At 32.7% G+C, this 22,412-nt stretch overlaps 1 protein-coding gene across 1 annotated transcript in view; it reads right to left on the bottom strand.

Annotated features, from left to right (window-relative positions):
* The window catches only part of CUNH14orf39 (chromosome unknown C14orf39 homolog), a 35,534-nt gene extending 13,246 nt beyond the window's left edge, over nt 1-22,288 (bottom strand). Inside the window, exons 1-13 of the mRNA XM_036218096.1 lie at nt 22,232-22,288; nt 21,245-21,305; nt 21,087-21,143; nt 19,939-20,065; nt 16,253-16,342; nt 9,938-10,125; nt 9,801-9,843; nt 7,763-7,883; nt 6,472-6,560; nt 5,094-5,221; nt 4,308-4,381; nt 426-511; nt 278-336 (exon numbers count right to left, since the gene is read on the bottom strand). Coding sequence (XP_036073989.1) covers nt 278-336; nt 426-511; nt 4,308-4,381; nt 5,094-5,221; nt 6,472-6,560; nt 7,763-7,883; nt 9,801-9,843; nt 9,938-10,125; nt 16,253-16,342; nt 19,939-20,065; nt 21,087-21,143; nt 21,245-21,293 — 1,111 coding nt within the window. The 5' untranslated portion in view covers nt 21,294-21,305; nt 22,232-22,288. The remainder of the gene's footprint in view (nt 1-277; nt 337-425; nt 512-4,307; nt 4,382-5,093; nt 5,222-6,471; nt 6,561-7,762; nt 7,884-9,800; nt 9,844-9,937; nt 10,126-16,252; nt 16,343-19,938; nt 20,066-21,086; nt 21,144-21,244; nt 21,306-22,231) is intronic.
* Between the last annotated feature and the right edge of the window lie 124 nt (nt 22,289-22,412).

Consider the following 22,412-nt stretch of genomic DNA (forward strand, 5'->3'; position numbering starts at 1 on the left):
ATGCATAGGAAAAAATGTCAAGAATATACACCAGTATGTATGGAATTGGTTATGTCTGGGAAGTATGGTATTTTTGTATCTTTTATTTTTTCCTGTTTTCCGAAGTTTTTACAATGAAATATATTTGTTTTATATTTACAAAAAATGTATTTAAAAATCAGGTATATATGGTCCATTAACCAGAATGGCAACAATCCAAATAATTTATTTGAATAGTATAAAAACCTAATATAATTTGTTACTTTCACTTCTTAGGGAAAATGTAAACAGCAAATACCTGTATCTCCTTTTTCAAACCATGTATTGCAATTTGATTGTTTCTGTGGGGTTAACAATCTAAAATACAATAAGCATAATTTTATATTATTTGCTGAGTTGATAAATTATTTCAGATATTAAAGCATTTTCTTAGTTTTAAAAGTTACCTGAATGGCAGAAAATTTTGTGAACTTTTAACAGCCATAACATGTGAACATTTTGAATTGTTATTCACAGCAGAGTCATTAAATACCTGAACAAAAGAAACTAAGCATTAGAACTGGCTACACAAAACAACAAACGTTTTTGGCTCAGAGGTCTCAAAGAGCACTGTCATCCTCCTCTTCATCATCACCATTATTATCAATATCAACTACAAACATTACCGGAAACCACTACATACAAAATATTCAATCAAATACTGTGAAACAGAAATGTTTTGACTCTCGAGGAATCTTATGTTTTGGACATGTATAGTAACTATGCTTAGTAGTATTTCTACAGTTAATGTAAACCTTTTAAAATTTTATCCCATATTCATGACTAATCAAGTGAAGCTTACCATTTTCTCAACTGATTAGCTAATTTCTGTGTCTCTCTATCCTCTGTAACATCCCAAATCGAACACAGAGAGTAAAGCAGCAGTTAAAAGATTGAAGGCTGAACCTTTTTTATTTATGTGTGAAAGAGCAATATTTCATTCTTAATTTTAACTAAATTTTGCTTAACGACTGCTTTACTGTTTGTATTGTGTGTTTCAAGTATTTCATTCTCCATGAGTCACTCATTTTGAAGAGTTCCTCATTCTTTTTATTTGACCCAAAATGAAAACACATTTAAGAGGAAAGTTTATCCTATTTATTGTTATAACAACTACTGGTCTTAATTTTGTTATCTTATTGTGCTTTTGGATCATAAAAAAAGACCTTGTCCATTAAAGAACACTTACCTCTTAAAGAACAAGTGGTGTTACTGTTTTAATATATGTTTTAAAGGCATGTTTGTATATGCCTCCTGGTACAAGTATTTTAACAAGTATTTGTTTAGAATAGATGCCAAGAAGTGAAAGTTTTTGGTACATACACTTTTATTTTTAATTAGTACTGTGAATCAGTCCTCCAAAGTATATATATAAAATTATACTCCCATTATTGCTGACCTCATTAGACATTATCAGACATTTTGATGTCTGCAAATCTGATAGGTGAAACCAGGTATCTCATTGGTTTAATTTACATTTCCTTGTACTCCAGAGATCAAGCATCTTGTTATGTTTAGGGACTCTTTGTCTTTCCTATTCTGTAAACTGCCTTATCTTTTGCCCATTTTTATTAATTTGTAAAATTATTATATCTTTGCATATTAGACATTCTGAATACCAATCACCTTCCCACTCCATCATCTTTTAACTTCATTAGTATCTTTTATTATATAGTTTTTTATTTCGATGTCTACTGATCAGTTTGTCTTTTCTCGTTCTACACTGCTATAATTACTGCGTTTTAATAATGTTTAAAAATACTTTGGGATGATAAAAATGTTCTGGAATTAGACAATGGTAAGGTTACCTTATCTTGTGGATATACTAAAAACCACTAGATTATACGTTTTAAAATGATAAATTTTATGATATGTGAATTACATATCAATAACAAAAGTTTAAAAAAAACATTTTGATATCTGGTAGTATGAGTCTCCCTAACATTCTTTTTAAAAATCTTTTATTTTAAATCTTTATTTAAAATAATTTACTAATCTGTTAATGTAGTGATTCACACTGATATATTTTTCTAATGCTAAACCATCGGAGCATTCTTTAGGAAAAGTGAAGATAGCTACTTTTTAGAATTGGTCGAGATATCCTTTTTGTTTTAGTAAATGATAATTTAGTAAATGAAAATTTAATTGAATTGTGTGTGTGTTAGGTACAAAGTTTGCTAATCGTGTTACTGAGAGCCCGTACATCCTTACTTATTTTTTATCTACTTGATTTATTCCTGTGGCAGAAACTGCTAGTTTTCTATCTTATTCAAAATCTACTTAACTTCTGTGTTCTGATTTTAAAAACAAAAACAAAAACAAAACCCCCTTTATTTCTCAACCTCTCCATGGATGGAAGTAGCCATATGACTAAGTTCTGGCCAATAAAAGATCTCAACAAATTGTTTAAGGAGCTACCAAGAAAGATCTTCTAAAATGGGACTGAATCAGCTGGCCTTCCTCTTCTTTTTTCCTGCCTGGAAGGCAGATATGATGGGAAAGTTACATTGGTTAGTTTCTGACCATGATTTGACCTTGAGTCAAAAGTTTAGCATTTAAGGAGATGCCAGAAAAGAAAGCTTAGAGTCTGAGAAATAATGAAATTGTAGAAATGGTGCTATCAGCCCTAATAAGTGAACCTGAGTCACTTGAGAATTTTATGGCAGGCAAAAAAATAAATGTTTATCTTATTTAAATGCTATTATTTCATTGGTTTGGTTTTGTATTGTTTTACACATAAACAAACTCAAACCCTAAATTCAGAGTCAGTATCTTTTTTGATAGCTATCTTGTTTTAACTAAGGATTCAACTATATGTTTCAAATTCTATCGATTTTTGCTTTATATCTTTTGAAACTGTATAATTTGATGCATCATGATTATAACTTCTTGGTGAATTATTCTTTTAAAAAATAAGAAATATATTTATCCCTACTGTTTTTTATCTCGAACTCTATTTTATATGGCATTGTTATATTTGCTTCGGTTTTATTTGATATATATTTTCCATCCTTTTATTTTGTCATTTGTATCAGCTGTCTTAATAGTATATAGCTGTACTTTGTTTATATGTTCCAAAGATGCACTTATGTCATATCCTTATTATTACTGATTTGTTCAGAACTATTTTTGGCATTGTATATATTGCTATTTACAAAGCTTTCTAGCTGTTTTTCCCCCATTCCTGCCTTCAGCTGGACAAAGTTTTCTTCATTTCGTCTTTTTTCTTCTACTGTTTTAAAACTTATAGTCCATTTCTCTTCTGTTGGTTACCCTTTAATGTTTAATATACATGCATAAATTTACATTTTTCCCACAATACACAGAGCTAATCAGTATTTGTATCTTCTCCCTACCTCCGTCTCAAACACAAAAAGAACTTGAGCAGACTTTTATTTCTCTCATTTAACTTTCTACCTTCATCTTATATTGATATAATCTGGAATTTTAATATGAGATTTTAAGTTTTTATAATACATATTTAGAATAAGCTTCACCAATTACCTTTCACCACTACCCCATGTCTGGGTGTATTAATTATGAGTAATAGAAAGCAATTATATTTTTCATGAGAACTTCCCTTTGGACTATTTTCAAGAATGAAGGAAGAGAGATGAGCCATATCAGAGCTAGTTTTGGGGGTGATATGCTCCTTATTTTTTATGAGGATCAAGAACCACCCAGAGTGCCATCTCTCTCTCTAACCCAAGCTCCTATACTCACTGCTTCCACCTGGAGACAGTCATCTCATTACTGATGCCTGGCCAAAGGCGAAATAAATATGAGGTGAATAAGTGTTAACTAAACTAATTCCCATTGAAGTAACCCAACCAATTGCCCTATCCGTTGTCCCCAGAACTATGTCTTTTGTAAGAATATTCTACTATGCAAGTCCTGGGCCACAATTTCCCTCTTCAATCCAATTCTGTTTTCCTCCTTCAGAAATGTCTCACAGTTCTTGGTCTACTGGGTGCAGGGTTTGGTATTTTTAAATATCTTTTGTGTTATTTTTAGGAATATATGAGAAGGCTATGGTGTATGCTCAGGCTGCCATGTTGAAACTTTTTAAAGATTTTTTAGACTCCGAGGTTGTATTGATGGCTGATTTCTCTCTCTCTCTCTCTCTCTCTTTTTCTCTCTCTCTCTCTCTCTCTCTCTCTCACACACACACACACACACACACACACACACACACATGCACACACCCCGTGTCCCAAATGCAATATATTCACTATCTCATTTAAAGCAAACAAGTGTTTAATTTATATTTTAAAAAAAGAAATACCTACCTGTGCATTTTCTTTTTGTCTGAAGTCAATATTGGCAAGCTTTGACTGCTTCATAGAACTTTCTTCTTTTTTATCTAGATTATTAAATTGTTCAACTTCAGATCAATTCCAGAGATAGAACCAAATATGCCCAACATTTAACCTAACCTTGTCATTTAAAAAAAATCAAGTCACATGAATACTTAATTTAAATTAAAATATAGATTTATGAAATTATTACATAACTCTTAATTCCTCACTACATAATAGTGATTACAATAACTATGAATGTAAAATGAAAACCAGCTGACAAAACTACATCTCTGTAATGGGGAACCAAAGAAGACAGAATGGTGATACTAATGACCAGGGAAGAAAAACAGCTAATGTCATTAATTTAATCTGCAGATCCATTAAATGAAACATGATTCAAATATTTCAGTAACTAAGTCACAAATACCATTAACACAAATATACTACCCTTTAATGACATATTTATATTACAACTTCCCAAATGAAAACTATATAATTATTCATCCTCCTCTGACAGCTATGCAACCAGACCAGAACTTTTTTTTTTATAATAATGTGAGTGATTTCTCTCTCAAAGAGAAAAAAGTTAGGTATAAAAGGTACGTATCTTATTTACTCTCAGAAAAAAATCAAAGTGGTACTTTCTTAAGTCTATGGGTCTCTACTATTGTTTGTTTCTGGTTACGCCAAACTGTAACTAAAATCGCTTCTTTCTATTTCTTCTATGTGTTTGCAAAGAAAACAAACTTCTTGAATGATAAACAGGTACTGTACCTGTAACTCTTGGTTCTGAAGAATGCATACTTATTGGTCTGACTAATTTCTGAGGCTCACATAAAAGAAATAATTGACTGTTCTGAGAGGTTTTACTCAATATATGTTGTTCATCTTTTTCAAAAATTCTAAAGAGAGGAGTGAATTATAATAAATATTAGCTAAGTAAAAAAGTTAATATATATTAAAGCTAGAAGAGATATTTAGATACTATATAGTTAAAACTCATTTCACAGATAATAAAACTGAGTTCTAGAGGATTTAACAGATCTGGACAATATTACTAAATTACTCCCTAGTGTCACAGGTACAACAAACTTTTCCTGATTAAGTCCAGTGCTCTTCACATTCTCATTTTTAAAATGTAAAAAATTATTCTAAAAGACTCTAAACACACCAAAAACATTTTAAACCACAACTTTGTCCACAAACAGCATGCTCCAGATTTTGGAGTACTTCAAACTTTAAAAAGATTTACTTAGAAGCAAATCAACTAGCATAATATAGGAACTATTAAAACAATATTACAATCCAATGGTTCTTTCAAGTTTTTCACTGGAAGAATAATTTCATTGAGTATTTCCTAAGTTAAAGAATAACTTTAATTTCTGATAGTTAAATAACTTAAATAGTGATATTATTTGATAACTATCAAAATATATAGAGTAAAAATGACTTATCATGTAAGTTCCTCTCAACATAATTTTTATAATATTAAAAATGTGTCAATAAAGTGGAATTCTGTACCTTTACCTATTTTTCTAATCAATTTCATTACAAAATTAAAAACATATTACGGCGGATGTGAGACATGAGAGTGGGAGAATCAAGAAAATAACAGATCCAAGGAAGTGGTATAGAAGTGTGGTGAAAATCAGGATAAGAGCAACAGAGCCTGAGGAGAGGAATTTAGGAAGAATGAAAAAGGGTATGGGTAAAGAGAAAAAGTAGAAAGGTTATCAGAAACAGCAACATTAATACACCTATTTTTCTATCAGACAATAACAGAGGAAATCAATCTTTAAAAAAAAAAATGCCTCCACCACTGATGTCTATCTTATCACCATTAGAATGAATAACAAGAAAACATATAATGCCACAGATTCAGTAGCATTTTGGCTCATCTTCAGTCTCTGTGATAAAGAAAGAACTGGTTAAGCTGGTGACAGGGTGATAAAAATTAAGTACACTGCTTCTCCCAAATCTCCCAAGAAGATTTGAATATTAGTCTATAATACTTAAAAGGATAAATTAATATTTTTCATAAGAAATGAATAGCAAATAGCCTGTACAAAAAAAAAAAATTATATAGATACTGTGTAACTATTAGTGGCTTGGGAAAGAATACACAAAATCCCATTTTAAAGTTTACCTATACCTTTCTTTCAATTCCTTTTTGTTTTCTATATTTTTATTATTTTCTTCCAGAGCTTCTGAAAGATTCTTAGTTTCATAAAGTCTTGCAATCTGCTAAAAAAAAGAAATGATAAAGCAAAACAAAACATTAAGAAACATGTGCTTTATCTTAACTAATAAATATGAGTTTTTCTATATAATTGTAAAATTTATATTTTTGGTTTTATTAGCTAGCTTTTAGTGAAAGTTGCTAAAACCGAGTCAAATTAACAATAAATCGTATTGGTTTACACCTCCATTAGCGAACCTAGACTCCAATGAACTTCTAGCCTCTTTTTTCAAAAAGTACAGTCAGAAATAAAGTAGATACTGATACACAAAGAGATATAGTAACCATATATTTTAAAGGAAGTCAACCCACTTTCATATAATTACTAAAATGATATTATGGTTATCTGGAATGTCATATCTATAAATAATTATACCATCTTTAACACAATTTTCAGATAATTTAGAAAATTTTTAAAAATTAACTATTTTTTTCTCAAAATTTGGAAAATATTTTAAATTCAATGGGTTTTCATACTTATCTACATTTCTATAGATGGCACTAAAAATGTATTCAAGAAAATATTAGACAAATAGAGTGGACAATTTGGTGACAGACAAAGGGGAGGGGGACGGTGGATGGGAGAATGGGATGAAGGGTTAAAGAAGCACAAATTAGTAGTTGATAGTTGGTCATGGGGATAGGGGGCACGGCAGAGGGAATGCTGTTAATATGATGGCTAGCTGGAGGGCCAGGGGTGGGAGGAAGCAAATGGGGGGATTGTTTTATGAACTATATAGATGTCTAACCAATATACTGTATACTTGAAACTAATTTAAATACATTTTTTAAAAAGATAATATCGTGCATCATCAATTTTAAAGGCTAAACTAGTTCTAACCTAGTTCTATAAAGATTATAGTCATAATTTTTCAAGATTAAGTTCCTTAAACCGATTACCATCTTGTTCTTTTTTGAGAACAGTATTGTAGCTCTTTAAATGCCTGTTTTTAAGGTATATCTTGTTCTTTCATCTTCTCTCCTCAGTCCTCAAAGAAAGTTAAGTTAGTTCCCAAAACCCAGAGTTAAATATACTCACTACCTAACACACATTTTGGCTTCAAGGCAATCTGAGGCAAACAAATTGTCATAAGCCTTTGTCCATATTTAGGCTCTTTAGAAATAGCTCTTCTGAGACTGTCAACTAACATAACATTATACTTATACATAAATATACATATTAGAAGCATAATGAAATATATACCTGGTTTAAATAATTAATTTCTATTTCCACTTCATCTACTTCTTTCTTCAATTCACATGAAATTTTAGAAAAATTTCTGGCATGTTTAAGAATATCTTGTGTTTTATTTCTCAAAGAAACACTTATCTGTTAAGGAACTATTTATGTGAGCAAACTTTATATTTATAATATATGTACTATATCAGAAATAATCACATAACATTATTTATATGTTCTACATAAGCAATAAGAAATATTAATAATAGCATCTGAAAACAGGTAAACCTAATAAAACCATGTAGCAAACTAACAAAGATAATTTATTTATGTTATATATTGAGCTTAAAAATAACATTTTATCCAAAATATTAGTTAGGATTTTTTCTTTCAGTTAAATATTTTTACGGGGTAGTATTTTGCTTTTGTTTTTTTACCCAAGTTCATCATGTCATTTGGCATGACTAATAATAATACATAACTGATTCAGGTCCAAATTTAACTTTTTGTGTTTCCAGAATTTATTTGTTCTCAAAGTCAAAATTTAAAACGCACCCTTTTCTTGCTCTGTAAGGTTTATCAGTGTCCATGCAGAACTCAGAAAAGAGCTAGATCTTCTATTTGAACTTTCTGCTTGAACTGAATTTATACTCAATTTCAAGCAGAGAATTTTTTCAACTGTTAACATATATCCTGCATGGTTATTAGCTACTACAATTTCCTAAGTTACTCTACAATCTATTTAGGAGAATTTAATAAGATAGAGGTAGTGAACAAGAATGCCACAGAAAATGTCAGACCTTTCCCATTCTGCTTAAAAATACATGATTTATATGCTAGAGTATAACATTTCAGATGAACATTACTTATAATGTTATGCTGTTATCAAAAGCATCAATTTAAATGCAGATATAGACATTTCAATCTTAACCTTCAGTTCTCCCTGCCTCCATCACTTCTTTTTGTTTGCAATGCAATCCTACATCTCTTCCCATTCTACATCCAACTCCCTAAACCCCTGCTGTACATTCTGCATCTACCTCTGCCCCTTCCCATTGAGATGTTAAAACACAGATAAACAAGAACAGAATAAGATAAAGCCCAAACATAGAACAAGCAGCAAAGGAGTTAAAAGGATAATTTAGGATGAAGCATAATGAAGCAAGGTAGAATGCAAGGATAAAGAACATATTTATATTGACATACATAACCATGGTACATTTTTCTGTTAAAAGAAATGATGTCATTATAACAAGATTATGTCTAAAAACTTTCTAAATATCACTTGTTAAAGTCTACTAAATTAAGCATAACAGGCAAGTCAAATATCTACTTATCCTTGGTTCCCTCAATATTGTCTGCCCTTCATATTTTCCTTAACTCTTATCACACTTTTCATCTTTAATCTCCACAAATAAAGTGTTATTGGAATGCAGTCATTCCTTTTAATATCGTCTGACATAATCTGATAGGAAAGCATATGAAGGATTATGGAGGTTGGAAGAGGATTAAAGTTCCAAGTTCATCATCAGGGAAGATTTCCTTTACCAACAAATGAGACTTGGACCAATTAAGAATTACTTAAGCATCTAATACAACACCATTGTATTAGAATTTGCTTACATGTCTGTCTCCTCTACTAAAAGATCCTTGCAAGAAAGCTCTGTATCTTCCTTAGTATTGCTTGGCGCAAGGTAGGTTATCAATTTCTATAGATGAATAAATAATTGTGACTCCTTACCACCTTCCATCCTAACAAGTAATAATAAATTGACTTAACCGAAACTCTTTCTTTGGTAAAACAGAGAAGATGACTTTTTCATTGGTTTGGTTGCTAAGATATGCCATTTAAAGCCAGATACATGTAACACTTTATTCTCATTAAAACTGTCTGCTTTTGATCACATGAAAATATGAAAACTAATCCCTGATGACCTCTAAAATTTCTAAATTAAACAAAAATGAATCTATGTGATTCTCACAAGGGAAACATATAACAATTAAAACAGAGAAATAATACTTATCTAATAAAAATTCTAAGTAGAAATACTATTGTGGATACATATGTAATGTCCATTTAGTAAGTGATGGAAAGGGAGCAGGCACTAAAAAACAAAATCATATTTTTGACTTAGTTATTATATTATTTTCATTATAAAGATACCATAATTAAAATATATATAATAAAGATATTAATACCTAGAAATTCCATAAAAATAGATTCGTTCATTTTCAGTTGTTCAGTACATGCCAACACTCTGTTTTGAATTTCTTCATGTTCTCTTTTCTTTTGGTAATAGTCATGTGAAAGGGGTGTTTCTGAGTATTTTATTTGGTACTGCTTCAAAACATCTTTATATTGACATATATAACCATGGTACATTTTTCTGTTAAAAGAAATGATGTTATTATAACAAGAGTATGTCTAAAAGCTTTCTAAATATCACTTGTTAAGGTCTATTAAATTAAGCATAATAGGCAAGTCAAATACCTACTTATCCTTGTTCCCTCAATATTGTCTGCCCTTCACATTTTCCTTAACTCTATCACACTTTTCAACTATAATGTCCACAAATAAAGTTTTATAAGTATGCGGTCATTCCTTTTCATATTGTCTAAAGCTGCTCTTATACCACAATAGATGAGTTGAGTAGTTACAACAGACTGTATAGCCCACAAAGCCTAAAATATTTACTATCTTGCCCTTTACAAAAAAGTTTACCGATCTTGACCTACAATACTAAAAATGTTCAAACCAGGTTCATTATGGGAAATATATTCTTGGTTCCTCTTCTTATCCAATTCTTATCAAATAGTTTCAAGAAGTAATATTCATAGAAAATTTTCTAAAAATATATAATCCTTAATTTTATGTTTTCTAAATCAAGCCATACTATATGGAGAAATTTCTTAAAAGGTACTATAATGATTATCTCACTTTAGCAGATGAGAAAAGAACAAGTATTCATAAACTGCTTTATAATAAGAAGTAAGGATAACAGCCTTGTACTGGGTAACATGTCTGAACCTTAAGAGTTTTAATTTCTTAATATTACTAAACTGTTTCTTTTAATAAGATAAAGCAGTTGAACCTCAAACAAGCTTCTATTTCTCTAAATGCATATTTGCTAATTAAGCCCTCATTTAGGGAAATTGTCCAGGGAAAAGGGCAATACCTATAAGAAAACTGAGTCTGAGTCACCAGTTTCGGGTAAGATTAGCATACATCTATACTGTTCATATTACATATTCATGCTCACTCTTAAAACATACTCTGAACAATAACCCTGGCAGAGCCCAGCAGAACCAAGTCATGATTCAAGGAGAGTCATTACTATCTCATCTGTTACCGCAATACTAGTCTTCATGAATGCCTGGGGCAGGAATGGGAGAGAAACAAGGAGCTGGTTCCTCTATTTCCTTCATTACCCATGATACTAACAAATAAACTCTTTTCTTTTTATAAATGCCTGGTATTGAGTCATCAAATCAATCAACCCATGTGACTGGTTTAAGAAAGAGATAGTTATTTTCACTTTAACACCTCTGGCGAGCAAAGAGAAGTCATCTACAACAAGCACTAACAAAAAGATTTATATTTGGACTGGTTTGCGTTAGACCCTCACAGAATCAAATTTTTAAAAAGTATTTTTATTTTAATTAGTTTCAAGCATACAGTACAATGGTTAAACATCTATACAGTTCATAAAATGATTCCCCCAATCGTTCTCTCCCTTCCCCCACCCTCCACCTAGTCACCGTATTAATGCAAACTGTATTCCCTCTGCCAGGCTCCCCATCCCCATGACCAACTAGCAACTAATAATTTGTACTTCTTTAACCCTTCATTCCATTCTCCCAGTCCCCAACCTCTCTCCCCTCTGTCCATCACAAATTATCCACTATGTTTGTAAGTCTGTTTTTGATTAGTTTGTTCTTTTTGTTCCTTAGATTCCGCATATAAACAAAATCATATGGTAGTAATCTTTCTCTGACTTATTTCACTCAGCATGATAACCTCTAGGTCAATCTATGTCATTGTTAATGGTAGGATTTCTTTTTTTTTTAATGGCTGAGTAGTATTCCATTGTATATAAGAACCATAATTTCTTTATCCAATTGTCTGTTGACGGGCATTTAGGTTGCTTCCATATCTTGGCTACTGTAAATTGTGCTGCCATGAATATTGGAGTGCATAGATCTTTATGAATTATTGTTCTGGTTTTCTTTGGATAAATACCCAGAAGTACAATTGCTGGGTCAAAAGGTATATCCATTTTTAATTTTTTGAGAAACCTCCATACTGTTTTCCATAGCAGCTGTACCAATTTGCAATCTCACCAACAATGTATGAGGGTTCCCTTTTCTTGACATCATTGCCAACACTTGTTGTTTTCTAATTTATTAATGATAGCCATTCTGACAGGTGTGAGGTGATATCTCATTGTGATTTTAATTTGCATTTCTCTGATGGTTAGTGACCTTGCATATGTCTTTTCATATGTCTATTAGCCATCTGCATTTCCTCTTTGGAGAAATATCTGTTCAGATCTTCTGCCCATTTTTTAATTGGATTGTTTTTTGTTGTTGTTGTGTAAGTTCTTTACATATTTTGGAAATTAACCCTTTATTTGATGTATCATTAGCGAATATCTTCTCCTGGTCAGTTGTCTGTTTTGTTGGTTTCCTTTGCTGTTCAAAAACTTTTTAGTTTGATGTAGTCCCGTTTACCTTTTCTTTTGTTTCCCTTGCCCAAGGAGATATATCTGAAAAGAAATTCCTGTTAGTAATATCAAGAGAGTTTACTGCTTATGTTCATTCTAGAAGTTTTATAGTTTCAGGTCTTACATTTAAGTCTTTAATCCATTTTGAGTCTTATATACAGCGTAAGAAGGTGGTCCAGGTTTTTTTTCGCATTTATCTGTCCAATTTTCCCAATACCATTTATTGAAGAGACTGTCTTTACCCCATTGTATATTCTTACCTCTTTTGTCTTATATTGAGCAGACAGGCATAGATTTATTTCTGGGCTCTCTATTCTGTCCCATTGATCGATTTATCTGTTTTTATGTGAGTGCCATGCTGTTTTGATTACTGTAGCCTTGTTGTAAAGTTTGATATCAGGTAGTGTGATATCCAACTTTGTTCTTCTTTCTGAAGATTGCCATGGCTATTCAACGGTTTTTATGGCTCCATATAAATTTTAGGATTATTTGTTCTAGCCTTCTGAAAAACGTCATTCGTATTTTGATAGGGATTACATTGAATCCATAGATTGCTCTGGGTAGTATGGCCATTTTAACAATGTTGATTCTTCCTACCTATGAGCATGGTATATGCTTCCATTTATCTATCTTCTTCAATTTCCTTTCAATGACATAATTTTCTGAAAACAGGTCTTCTACCTTCCTGGTTAATTTGATTCTCAGGTATTTTATAGTTTTCAATGCAACTGTAAATGAGATTTTCTTAATATCTTCCTGAAAGTTCATCATTGGTGCATAAAAATGCCACTGACTTCTGAACATTTATTTTTTAACCTGCTACTTTACTGAATTCATTGATCGGTTTTAACAGTTTTTTGGTGGAATCTTTAGGGTTATCTATATATAGTATCATGTCATTGGCAAATGACGAGTTATACGTCTTCCTAATTCAGATGCCTTTTATTTCTTTTTCTTGTCTTAATGCTGTGGCGAAGACTTCCAATACAACGTTGAAGAGGAGTGGTCAAAATGGACATCCTTATCTTGCTCCCGATCTTAAGGAAAATCCTTTTAGCCTTTCCCCATTATGATGTTAGCTGTAGGTTTTCACATATGGCCTTTATCATCTTAAGGTATGTTCCTACTATTCCCACTTTGCTGAAAGTTTTTCTCATAAGTCTATGCTGGATTTTGTCAAACACTGTTTCTGCATCTATTGATATGATTATATGGTTTTTATCTTTTGATTTGTTAATGTGGTGTATCACATTAATTGATTTGCAGATACTGAACTAACCTTGCATCCCAGGAATAAATCCAACTTGATCGTGGTATATGAATTTTTAATGTATTGCTGAATTTAGTTTACTAATATTTTGTTGAGGATTTTTGCATCAATGTTCATAAGAGGTATTGCCCTATAGTTTTCTTTTTTATAATGTCTTTGCCTGGTTTTGGAATCAAGGTAATGGTGGCCTCATAAAAAGAGTTACAGAACCTTCCCTCTTCTTGAATTTTTTGGAATAGTGTGAGAATAGGTGATAATTCTTTGAATGTTTGGTAAAATTCACCTATGAAGCCATCTGGTCCAGGACTTTTGTTTTACGGGAGGTTTTTTGATTACTGATGTGATTTCATTGGTGGTAATTGGTCAGTTCAGATTTTCTGTTTCTTCTTGACTCAGTTTTGGGAGATTGTATATTTCTAGGAATGTGTCCTTTTCTTCCAGATTGTCCAGCTTGTTGGCGTATAATTGCTCATAGTATTTTCCTATGATCTATTGTACTTCTGATCACAGTATCATTTTAATAATTTTTATAGCCAAAGCTTATATTAGGAGATATTTTAAAAAACAATAATACATGTTATATTTATTTAGGGGAGAACACTAAAGATACAGATTACCATATTGCACAATTTCCACTTTATGAAAACCCAGGGGAAAATCTCAGTACCCAGAAAAATCTCTGCTTATCCTAAACAATTGACTGTTTTTTAAATGAATATTCTGAATTCCAAACTGATCACATTTCCACAATGCCTTTAATACTAGGAATTTCAAAGCCTAATTTGTGCCTATATCTAACAAGTATGCAAGACCAAGTAGTATGGATTTCTATCCGGATCAAAGGCTTCATCTTCCTATATTATCCTTACTTCCCTGCAGTCTTGATCTTTGTATCCAGCTTTCTTTTAATATTTTGGTATTATTTACACAAATTATCTCAAATCCTTTTTGGACTGAAGCAGGGTCTATAAATGACAATTTAGGAGTCTTGTTCACTAATTCCACTTTCTGCCTATTCCTTGAATGACCATGTATTCTAGCTTCCTCTTCATTTTGTTCTATCATTTCCCTGCGAAATCTCATCTATTTCCATGATTTCAAATGCCAGTGGAGTCCTAATCTATACCTTGAATGTCCAAAGAGATGGAGATTAGGTCTTCTTTAACACCTATCTTTGAATATAAAAGGTATTACACTCTAGATTGTATGTTTTAATTAAAACATAAAATGAGTCATGTCAGCAAATTGGCAGAATAAAACATCCCTCACACATATCATCCCCTCCCCCCAAAATTATTTGGCATCCATCATGGAAAAAAGGTGACTCTGTGGGAGTTTTGGGATCCAGCTAGGAGACTATGAAACCCTGGTGCAGTCCAGGACTGAGGAGAGCCATTGTGAGAGGTATGCTCACATCCTGGTGGCTATCTTGCTGAGTGTAGTCCTAGCTACGGGATCTAGAAACAGTTCCACACTCCTGAGAACTTAGCTACATTGCCATTTGGCTTTGGGTCTGTCACCACCACCAATACACCAAGGGACATATAGGAGTCATACCTACCAATGCATCAACTAATAGGCATACAGACCTCTGTCTCAGCTGTGGACCCTGAACTGCCTCCAGTTCATAGCCATAGTCCAAAAGCCCTTGGAAGTAAGCCTGTAAAACTCAGTCAGACTGTGAATTCTGAAAGGGTCCTGTAACTGGGTTCTAGTCCATTCCAACTACAGTTACCAGAGTTGTGATGGCACAGGGATCCAGCAATAGAGACTCCTGTCTGTGCCTCTAAAGATCCTTAAAGGGCCTGTATTTGGCTTCCGCCCCCTCAAAGCCAGTTTGTTTGCAGTATTGAGAGTCCAAGGTCCCAGTAGGAGACACTCCATCTACACCCCCATAGATCTTGAAGGGCCCTATATTCGGGTCTAGCCACCTCACAGTGGTAGACCACTAGCAGATCTACCAGCCCAGGGACCCAGGAGATACTTCCATATGCACCTCCAGAGTTCTTGAAAGAGCCCTACACTTGGCTCCAGCCCCTCCAGCTGCAGTCAGGGAGCAGTCCAGAGCCAGGACTGCAGACCTCAATCTTGGCTGTAAAACCTGAAAGAGCCCTGAGGCTCAGTTCCAGTCCCTCTAAGCCAGGGCCAGTCCTAACCACCCACAGACCCATGCAGTAACCAAGCAGAAGCCCTCCCAGGGACCTGGCAGGAGTTGCACCTGTCTAAACACTTGGTTAATAGGCTTACTGACTGAGAACACTATTGTGGAACCTGAAGCAGACCACTGTCCCAGTACTACCCTACTTAACAAGATACATCTACTTAGGGACAAGTCAGCATCCATACTTGTCTGAGTCCAAAACACTGGTTTTACTTAAATAAAACAAAACAAAATAAAACAAAACAAAACCTCCCCAGCATACAAAATTCCTACTTTTTTCAATTGACATTTTTACAAAGTAGATCCTATTAATATTAACTTATAGAACTGATAAACTTAAATTAATATATGTACTGTACTTGTCTTTTTCAATAGTTTCTTGATAAATAATAAACTGCTCCTGCAAATAGTCTTCATGTTTATGAAAAACATCACACGTTGGCTTCCAGCTATGGAAAAAAATATTATAATTAGCATTTCAAAAGGATAAACAAACTGTAAGAGATCATAAAAATGAATGTAACCACTTAAAGAAACAAATTCTTCTCTTCCTGGAGAAAACAACCTTACATCAAGAAAAACATTCCAATCTACCATCACCAGCCACCATTACCACCCTTCATGTAATCATACATATGCTCAAATGTCAGTATCTGCTAATTTTTACAAAAAACCTATTTTAGTACCATGACTAAAGGAAGAAGTAAATGTGACATAGTTGGACTGTGCATTGCTACAGCGTTTCTAGCGTATACTCTGCAACACCACAACATCAGGCTTTCTTTCTCATCATACTTCTAAGATCTTGGCTAAGAAATTCTTTTGGAGTGAGCATTCAAAGAACTAGGATAAAAGCTAAAAAGAGGCTTTTTTCTCTTTTGAAACTCAGAAAGTCAATTTGTTATACCTTCCTGATCTATGAAGAAGGAAACTAAGTCAAAATAAATTATAAAATAGGATGGTAAGTATAAAGTCATATTATACATTTTTTGTTTTATTAGATAACTTGAAAAACATTACCAATGTGAAAAACCTAAGCTTAGCATATACTACGACAGCTTCCATTCTAAGTATTGTCCATATATTCCCTCTAGCTCTTTCTTAATCTTTTTTTTCAGATTCTAAAAGTATACATGGAAGCATAAAAAAGTATATGTAAGAAAATAATGATCATCCATATGATCATCTAAACACTGAAAAATTACTACTGTTTTAATAAATTGTTTCCAGATTTTAAGTATATATTTTTAACACCTTTAAGATTATATTCACACATGACAATGTATCCTCCCTTAGCACTTACTTTTAAATTATACACATTTTCATTATCACTAAGAATTCACTATAAAGGTTTTAATAAATATATCATATTCCATAATTTAACCATTCCCATATTGTTGGCCATTTCTGCTTAATCGAAGTTTCTCTATCATAAACAGAACTTGTAGTTAAATAATTGTCTAAATTTCTAATCATTTCCTTATATTGCCCAAAATGAATGTAACTATAAAGTCAAAGGTTATACACACATATGTTCTAAGTATTTAAAAAATTCCATAAGAAATACATGTTTAATGAAAAATAATCACCGTAAGCCTTTTTTATACATATTTCTAAACTTCTAATTATATATAAATTTACTAAATTGGATTCATCCTATTAACATTGCTTTATTGCTTTAATTTGAAATATACTGTTAACATCTTTCCATGTCAATAAATACACACTTATATCATAATTTTATTGGCTCCTTACTGTTCATTCATATGCATATACCAATCAATATTCATTTAACTAATCACCTAATGTTGAATATAAGTTGCTTTCAATGTTTTCCTATCATAAAAAGGCTGAAATAAACACCTTGTTGTACATATTTTGGGAATGCCTAATTATTTCTTCATGAAAAACTCTCAGAAATTGAACCATTTAATCAAAAGTCATTTTTCTTAAAGCTTTTTTAAAAGTATGCTGATGTGTTGTCCAAAAAGTTTATACCAGCATGGTTTCCTAAAGTGTATGAAAAGGTAATATTTTTATTCCTTGGCCAACACTGGGTATTATCTTTCTTTGAATGTGTATAAAAGTTAAAGGCAAAAAAAAATAGCATTTTATTATTTACTTTAGATGTCTTGATTCTTAGTAAGATTGAACATCTGTTCACATGTTTATATTTCATTTTGGTATTAACTTGTTTATCTCTTTGCCCATTTTTCTAATGGGGCTTTGTTTTTTCTTATTAATTCCCTCGAGTATATATTTTTTTAATTAACCATTATTTGTCTCATTTTGTCTACCTTATCTTTTTGCCTTTTATATCATTTTGTGGTGTTTTTCATTTTAATTTATATGTAGGCATACTTATCCATCATTTCCTATGTGATTTCTACCTTTGGTAACATAGTTAGAAAGGCCTTCTTTCAAAGATTACAAGCTATTTTCTTCTAGTACTTTCATGAATTCATATTTTACATTTACATTTTTAAATCAGCATGCTGAAATCATGAACTAGACATGTTCATGGAATTAAAATCAACAGACTCTACTGTCTGTAGAACTAGCGGTGATTAAGCTTGTACAAAGTATGGAACATCTTGGACAGAGGGGGAAAACTATGAGTACTTTCTAGCACCCATTGCAGCTAGTGAGGGAAACCACTGGTAAAACTTACTACAATAAAACTTAAATCAAAGTAAAATAATAAGTTCAACAATATATACCTTCTTGTTGATTAGACTGCTAAAAAATTTAAACATTGCTAATTCTAGTGTTGGCAGGGTATAAAGAAATAGAAACTCTCATACATTGTAGGTGGGAGTATAAATTAGTGTACTATTTTTGGAGAGCAGTTTGGCATTATCTATCAAATGTTTAAATATGCATACTCTTTGATCTAGGAATTTCACTTCTAGGAGTTATTCTATAACAATTGGTCTTTAAATGTGGAAGGATACCTGTGCATGTTGCTTATAATAGGGAAAAAGTAGAAACAACCTAAATGTCTATTAATAGAATGGTTAAATAACTCAGGATACATTAATATTGTTTAAAAAAGAATGAAATCCCTACATACTCATTACAAGTATAGTACCTTTTGTATTACATATTAAATTTAAAAACCAAGTTGAAGAATAAGTAGGGTATGATCCCATTTTGGTAAAAACGAAAGACTGATGTATAGATAGGTGTATATGTAAGTATATATGATAATGATGTTGAATATTTAAAAGGTCTGAAAGAATACTCACAATTCTTCAGAGTGATTACTGTAAGAAAGAGGAAAGGATAGGGGTGGCGACTGTGGGCTGGGAAAAACTTTTCACTCCATACATTTGTATAGGTTTTGAATTTTTATACTAAGTAGGTGTTACTTTGATAAAATTTGGAAAACAGTATAAAAAAGTAATGGGGTAAAAACCTAAAAGGCTTGTTAAAATTTCAAGTAACAAAATATTTCAAAACAAATATTATTCTAAAGTATAGTACTTAATATAAAGACAATGGTCCACATAAAATTACAGAAAATTAACAAATTTATTTTTGTTTTCTGTAATAGACAATAAAGTTCCATTAACAAATTTTTATTTCAAAATATGTCTTTTAATGGATTAAACTACTGGAATCCAGAACCTGAAGCCATGTTGAAAGAATTCTTAACATACTGAATATTTTTATTTCAAAGAGCTACTAATTTCAGGCTAGACTACATTATATGAAAATAAGATTTTGAAAATTCAAAGATGGAAATTACTTCAAATTTATTCACGTAATAGGAATTTTATATACTGAACCTAGATTATTTAAAATTCTATATTTGCACTAATCGGATCTGAATTAGAGAGATCTTATAGCACTTACTTCTATTTTTCTTTTGACCCTCCTATGATCCCAGTTTACAGTGGCATATAATGAGGCAATATAAGACCGAATTCATCGTGTTAATATAAAATACTTTAAAACAGCAGTATTCAACTATAAACTCAGAAACCTTGAACAAAAGAATCTAGTGGCAATTATTGAAAGTTCTCTTCTTTTAAATACTCACTTACTATAGTTGTTATTGATTTCCTTACTATGTTTATAGTAATAACCAATTTCCTCCTCTGTTGTATTTATAGTTTCATGTATCTTACAAATAGTTGCTTTGTATTGTTTAATATCCTCAAAGCTTTCTGGAAAGAGAAAATAATTATTTTCTTAAAGTAGGAATCATAAATTAAAATAAACAAATACAGTAGGAAAAAGGGGTATGACAACTTACCTAAAAGGAAGAGAGCTAGAAAATGGAAAGAAAATGAAGTTTGAGATGGGAAGGGCTCTATACTAAGAAGCATCGAACCAGAGCCAGGCTTGCTCATAGAACCAGAAGTTAAGAATTCGTGTTTGGGTTTGAAGAGAAATAAATGTCCCTTTTAACATAAAAGGGCTAGATTAAGTGATATCTAAGATCAATGGTATCACATGATGCTATGAGTTCATGTAAATATTTACTCATACAATCCTAACATGTTTTGTTGTTGACAAAAGTGAAATTTATCTTTATCAATTCCATGTCAATTAATAAGTGCACTTTCACTTCTATTACTAGAGACTAAATATAATATACACATAAAACACAATATTTTTAAAAGATTAAAATAAATTCTTAATACTCTGTATTCCTTTTTGTTGCACAAAAGATAACCAAGTTCTATCTTTTAAGAACTATTAAGAACTTAATGGTTCAATTTTCTTCTAGTGGTTTTTATATAGAATATTAAAATCCTATATTTATGTAATTTGCTTTGCTGTTTCACTCAAAATATTATTTTTCAGTATTATGATTCCTGAAAATATGGCATCCATCAATTCTGCCCCCTGACTTTTGGTGATTTTTAAAAAGGTAAAAAAATTCACTCAAATGTTTGAAATAGCCTGTGTTATTTGAGAAAAATAACATTTTCAACTTCTCTTAGTTAAGAGGTCATTTCAGCTTACAGCAAAATTCTTCAAAACAAATCAAATTCTGAATACAGTATTTTATTACAGAAAAACTGTAGTTAGGGTAAATAGCTCATTATTGTCACTAAATACAAAAGGCACAAAAATTATAATGCCAACTATAAGTTACCCTAAGCAAGGCAACTGCATATTACCTTAAATGCCATTAAAAAATTAAAAACTAAAATGTTTTTATCATGCAAAACTACTTACTCTTTATTCGTTGAATCATATCTTCTTTACTACGTATATCTTGCTTATACTGGAAAACTAAAATAAATAATTCTTTTGTGACTTCACTTCATTGTTAAAATATCAAATAATAATAATACAAATAGTTACCTGTTTCTTTGTTTTCATTTTATACATACCAAATTCTAGCAAAAGTCTGTCCAAACTGACAAATAGGCCGTCATCCATCTTGGATACTGTCTTTAAAAAAAAAAAGAAAAAGAATTATAATAAAGTATTCTAAGATCATACGCAAAACAGCATATATTTAGTAACAACCTTGTTAACATAGCATTATTACAGAAAACGTGGGTGGAGCAAGAACTGGGGAGGCCAGAGAACCTTTTTCAGTCTAGCAGGGACTTTAATAAATATTTGTTGAACGTTGCTGTCGCTGCATGACAAACTTCTGGGGGAGCCCTCATAATGTTTCTATGTGGTATTGAAATAAGTCACTGAATATTCTGGAGTCCACAGACACCCAGATTTCTCAAAAAGATACACCCTTTAAAAGAAATGCCTCCAAATACGTCCTTTCTCCGCGCGTGTACTACTACTATGAGTAGCTAGATTCCTCAAGAAAGCCATTCACCAACAGCGAGGTAAAACCTACGGGAACATTGAGGTTTTACACCTACGAATTAACCACCAAGAATCCAAAAGGCGCAGGTTTTCCCAGGCTTGTCCGGTCGCTTTACAAAATACGCCTGAGGCGGGCTTCGTATTTCTCGGTGCCCACAGATCGGAGCGGTCCTTCCCGCGCGTTTTGAAGCAGGAAGTTCGCTAGTCCTGGCGGCTCGAGGCCTTAGGCTCACAGCCTACTCGCTTCCCCTCACACGAGTCCGACCCCAACACTCTAACCATGCGGCGGTGCCCACGGCTGCGCGCGGCACTGTGGCCGAGGACGAGGCCACGAGCCGGAAAGCCCCCAGAACGCGACCTCCGGCCGTACCCCGTACTCTGTGCTCCGGAGACAAGGCCTGCCAGCCCTCCGAGCGCCTCAGAGCCGCCCGCCCAGGGACTAACCGCCACGCACGGCTTCTGGGACCCGAATGTCCACTCCCTTCCCCCCTGGGTCCCAGTTCCCACTCAGGGTCGAGCTCAGGGGACACGAAAACAAACCGTACTCTGAACTGGCGGGAGCCACGCTTCGGCCGCTCGCAGCCGCACCTCGCCCCGCCCTGCCCTTCCCTGCCCGCGAAGCCGGGAGACTGAGGGGCAGATCCCGCTAAAGAGCGAGAGATCCAAGTCCCCGCGAGACCAGGACGGGGACATCGCTCCTTCCTTCCGGGGCCAAGCGTGAATCAA

The sequence above is a fragment of the Rousettus aegyptiacus genome, unplaced genomic scaffold (assembly GCF_014176215.1).
Source record: "Rousettus aegyptiacus isolate mRouAeg1 unplaced genomic scaffold, mRouAeg1.p scaffold_m13_p_3, whole genome shotgun sequence".
Taxonomy (NCBI): Eukaryota; Metazoa; Chordata; class Mammalia; order Chiroptera; family Pteropodidae; genus Rousettus; species Rousettus aegyptiacus.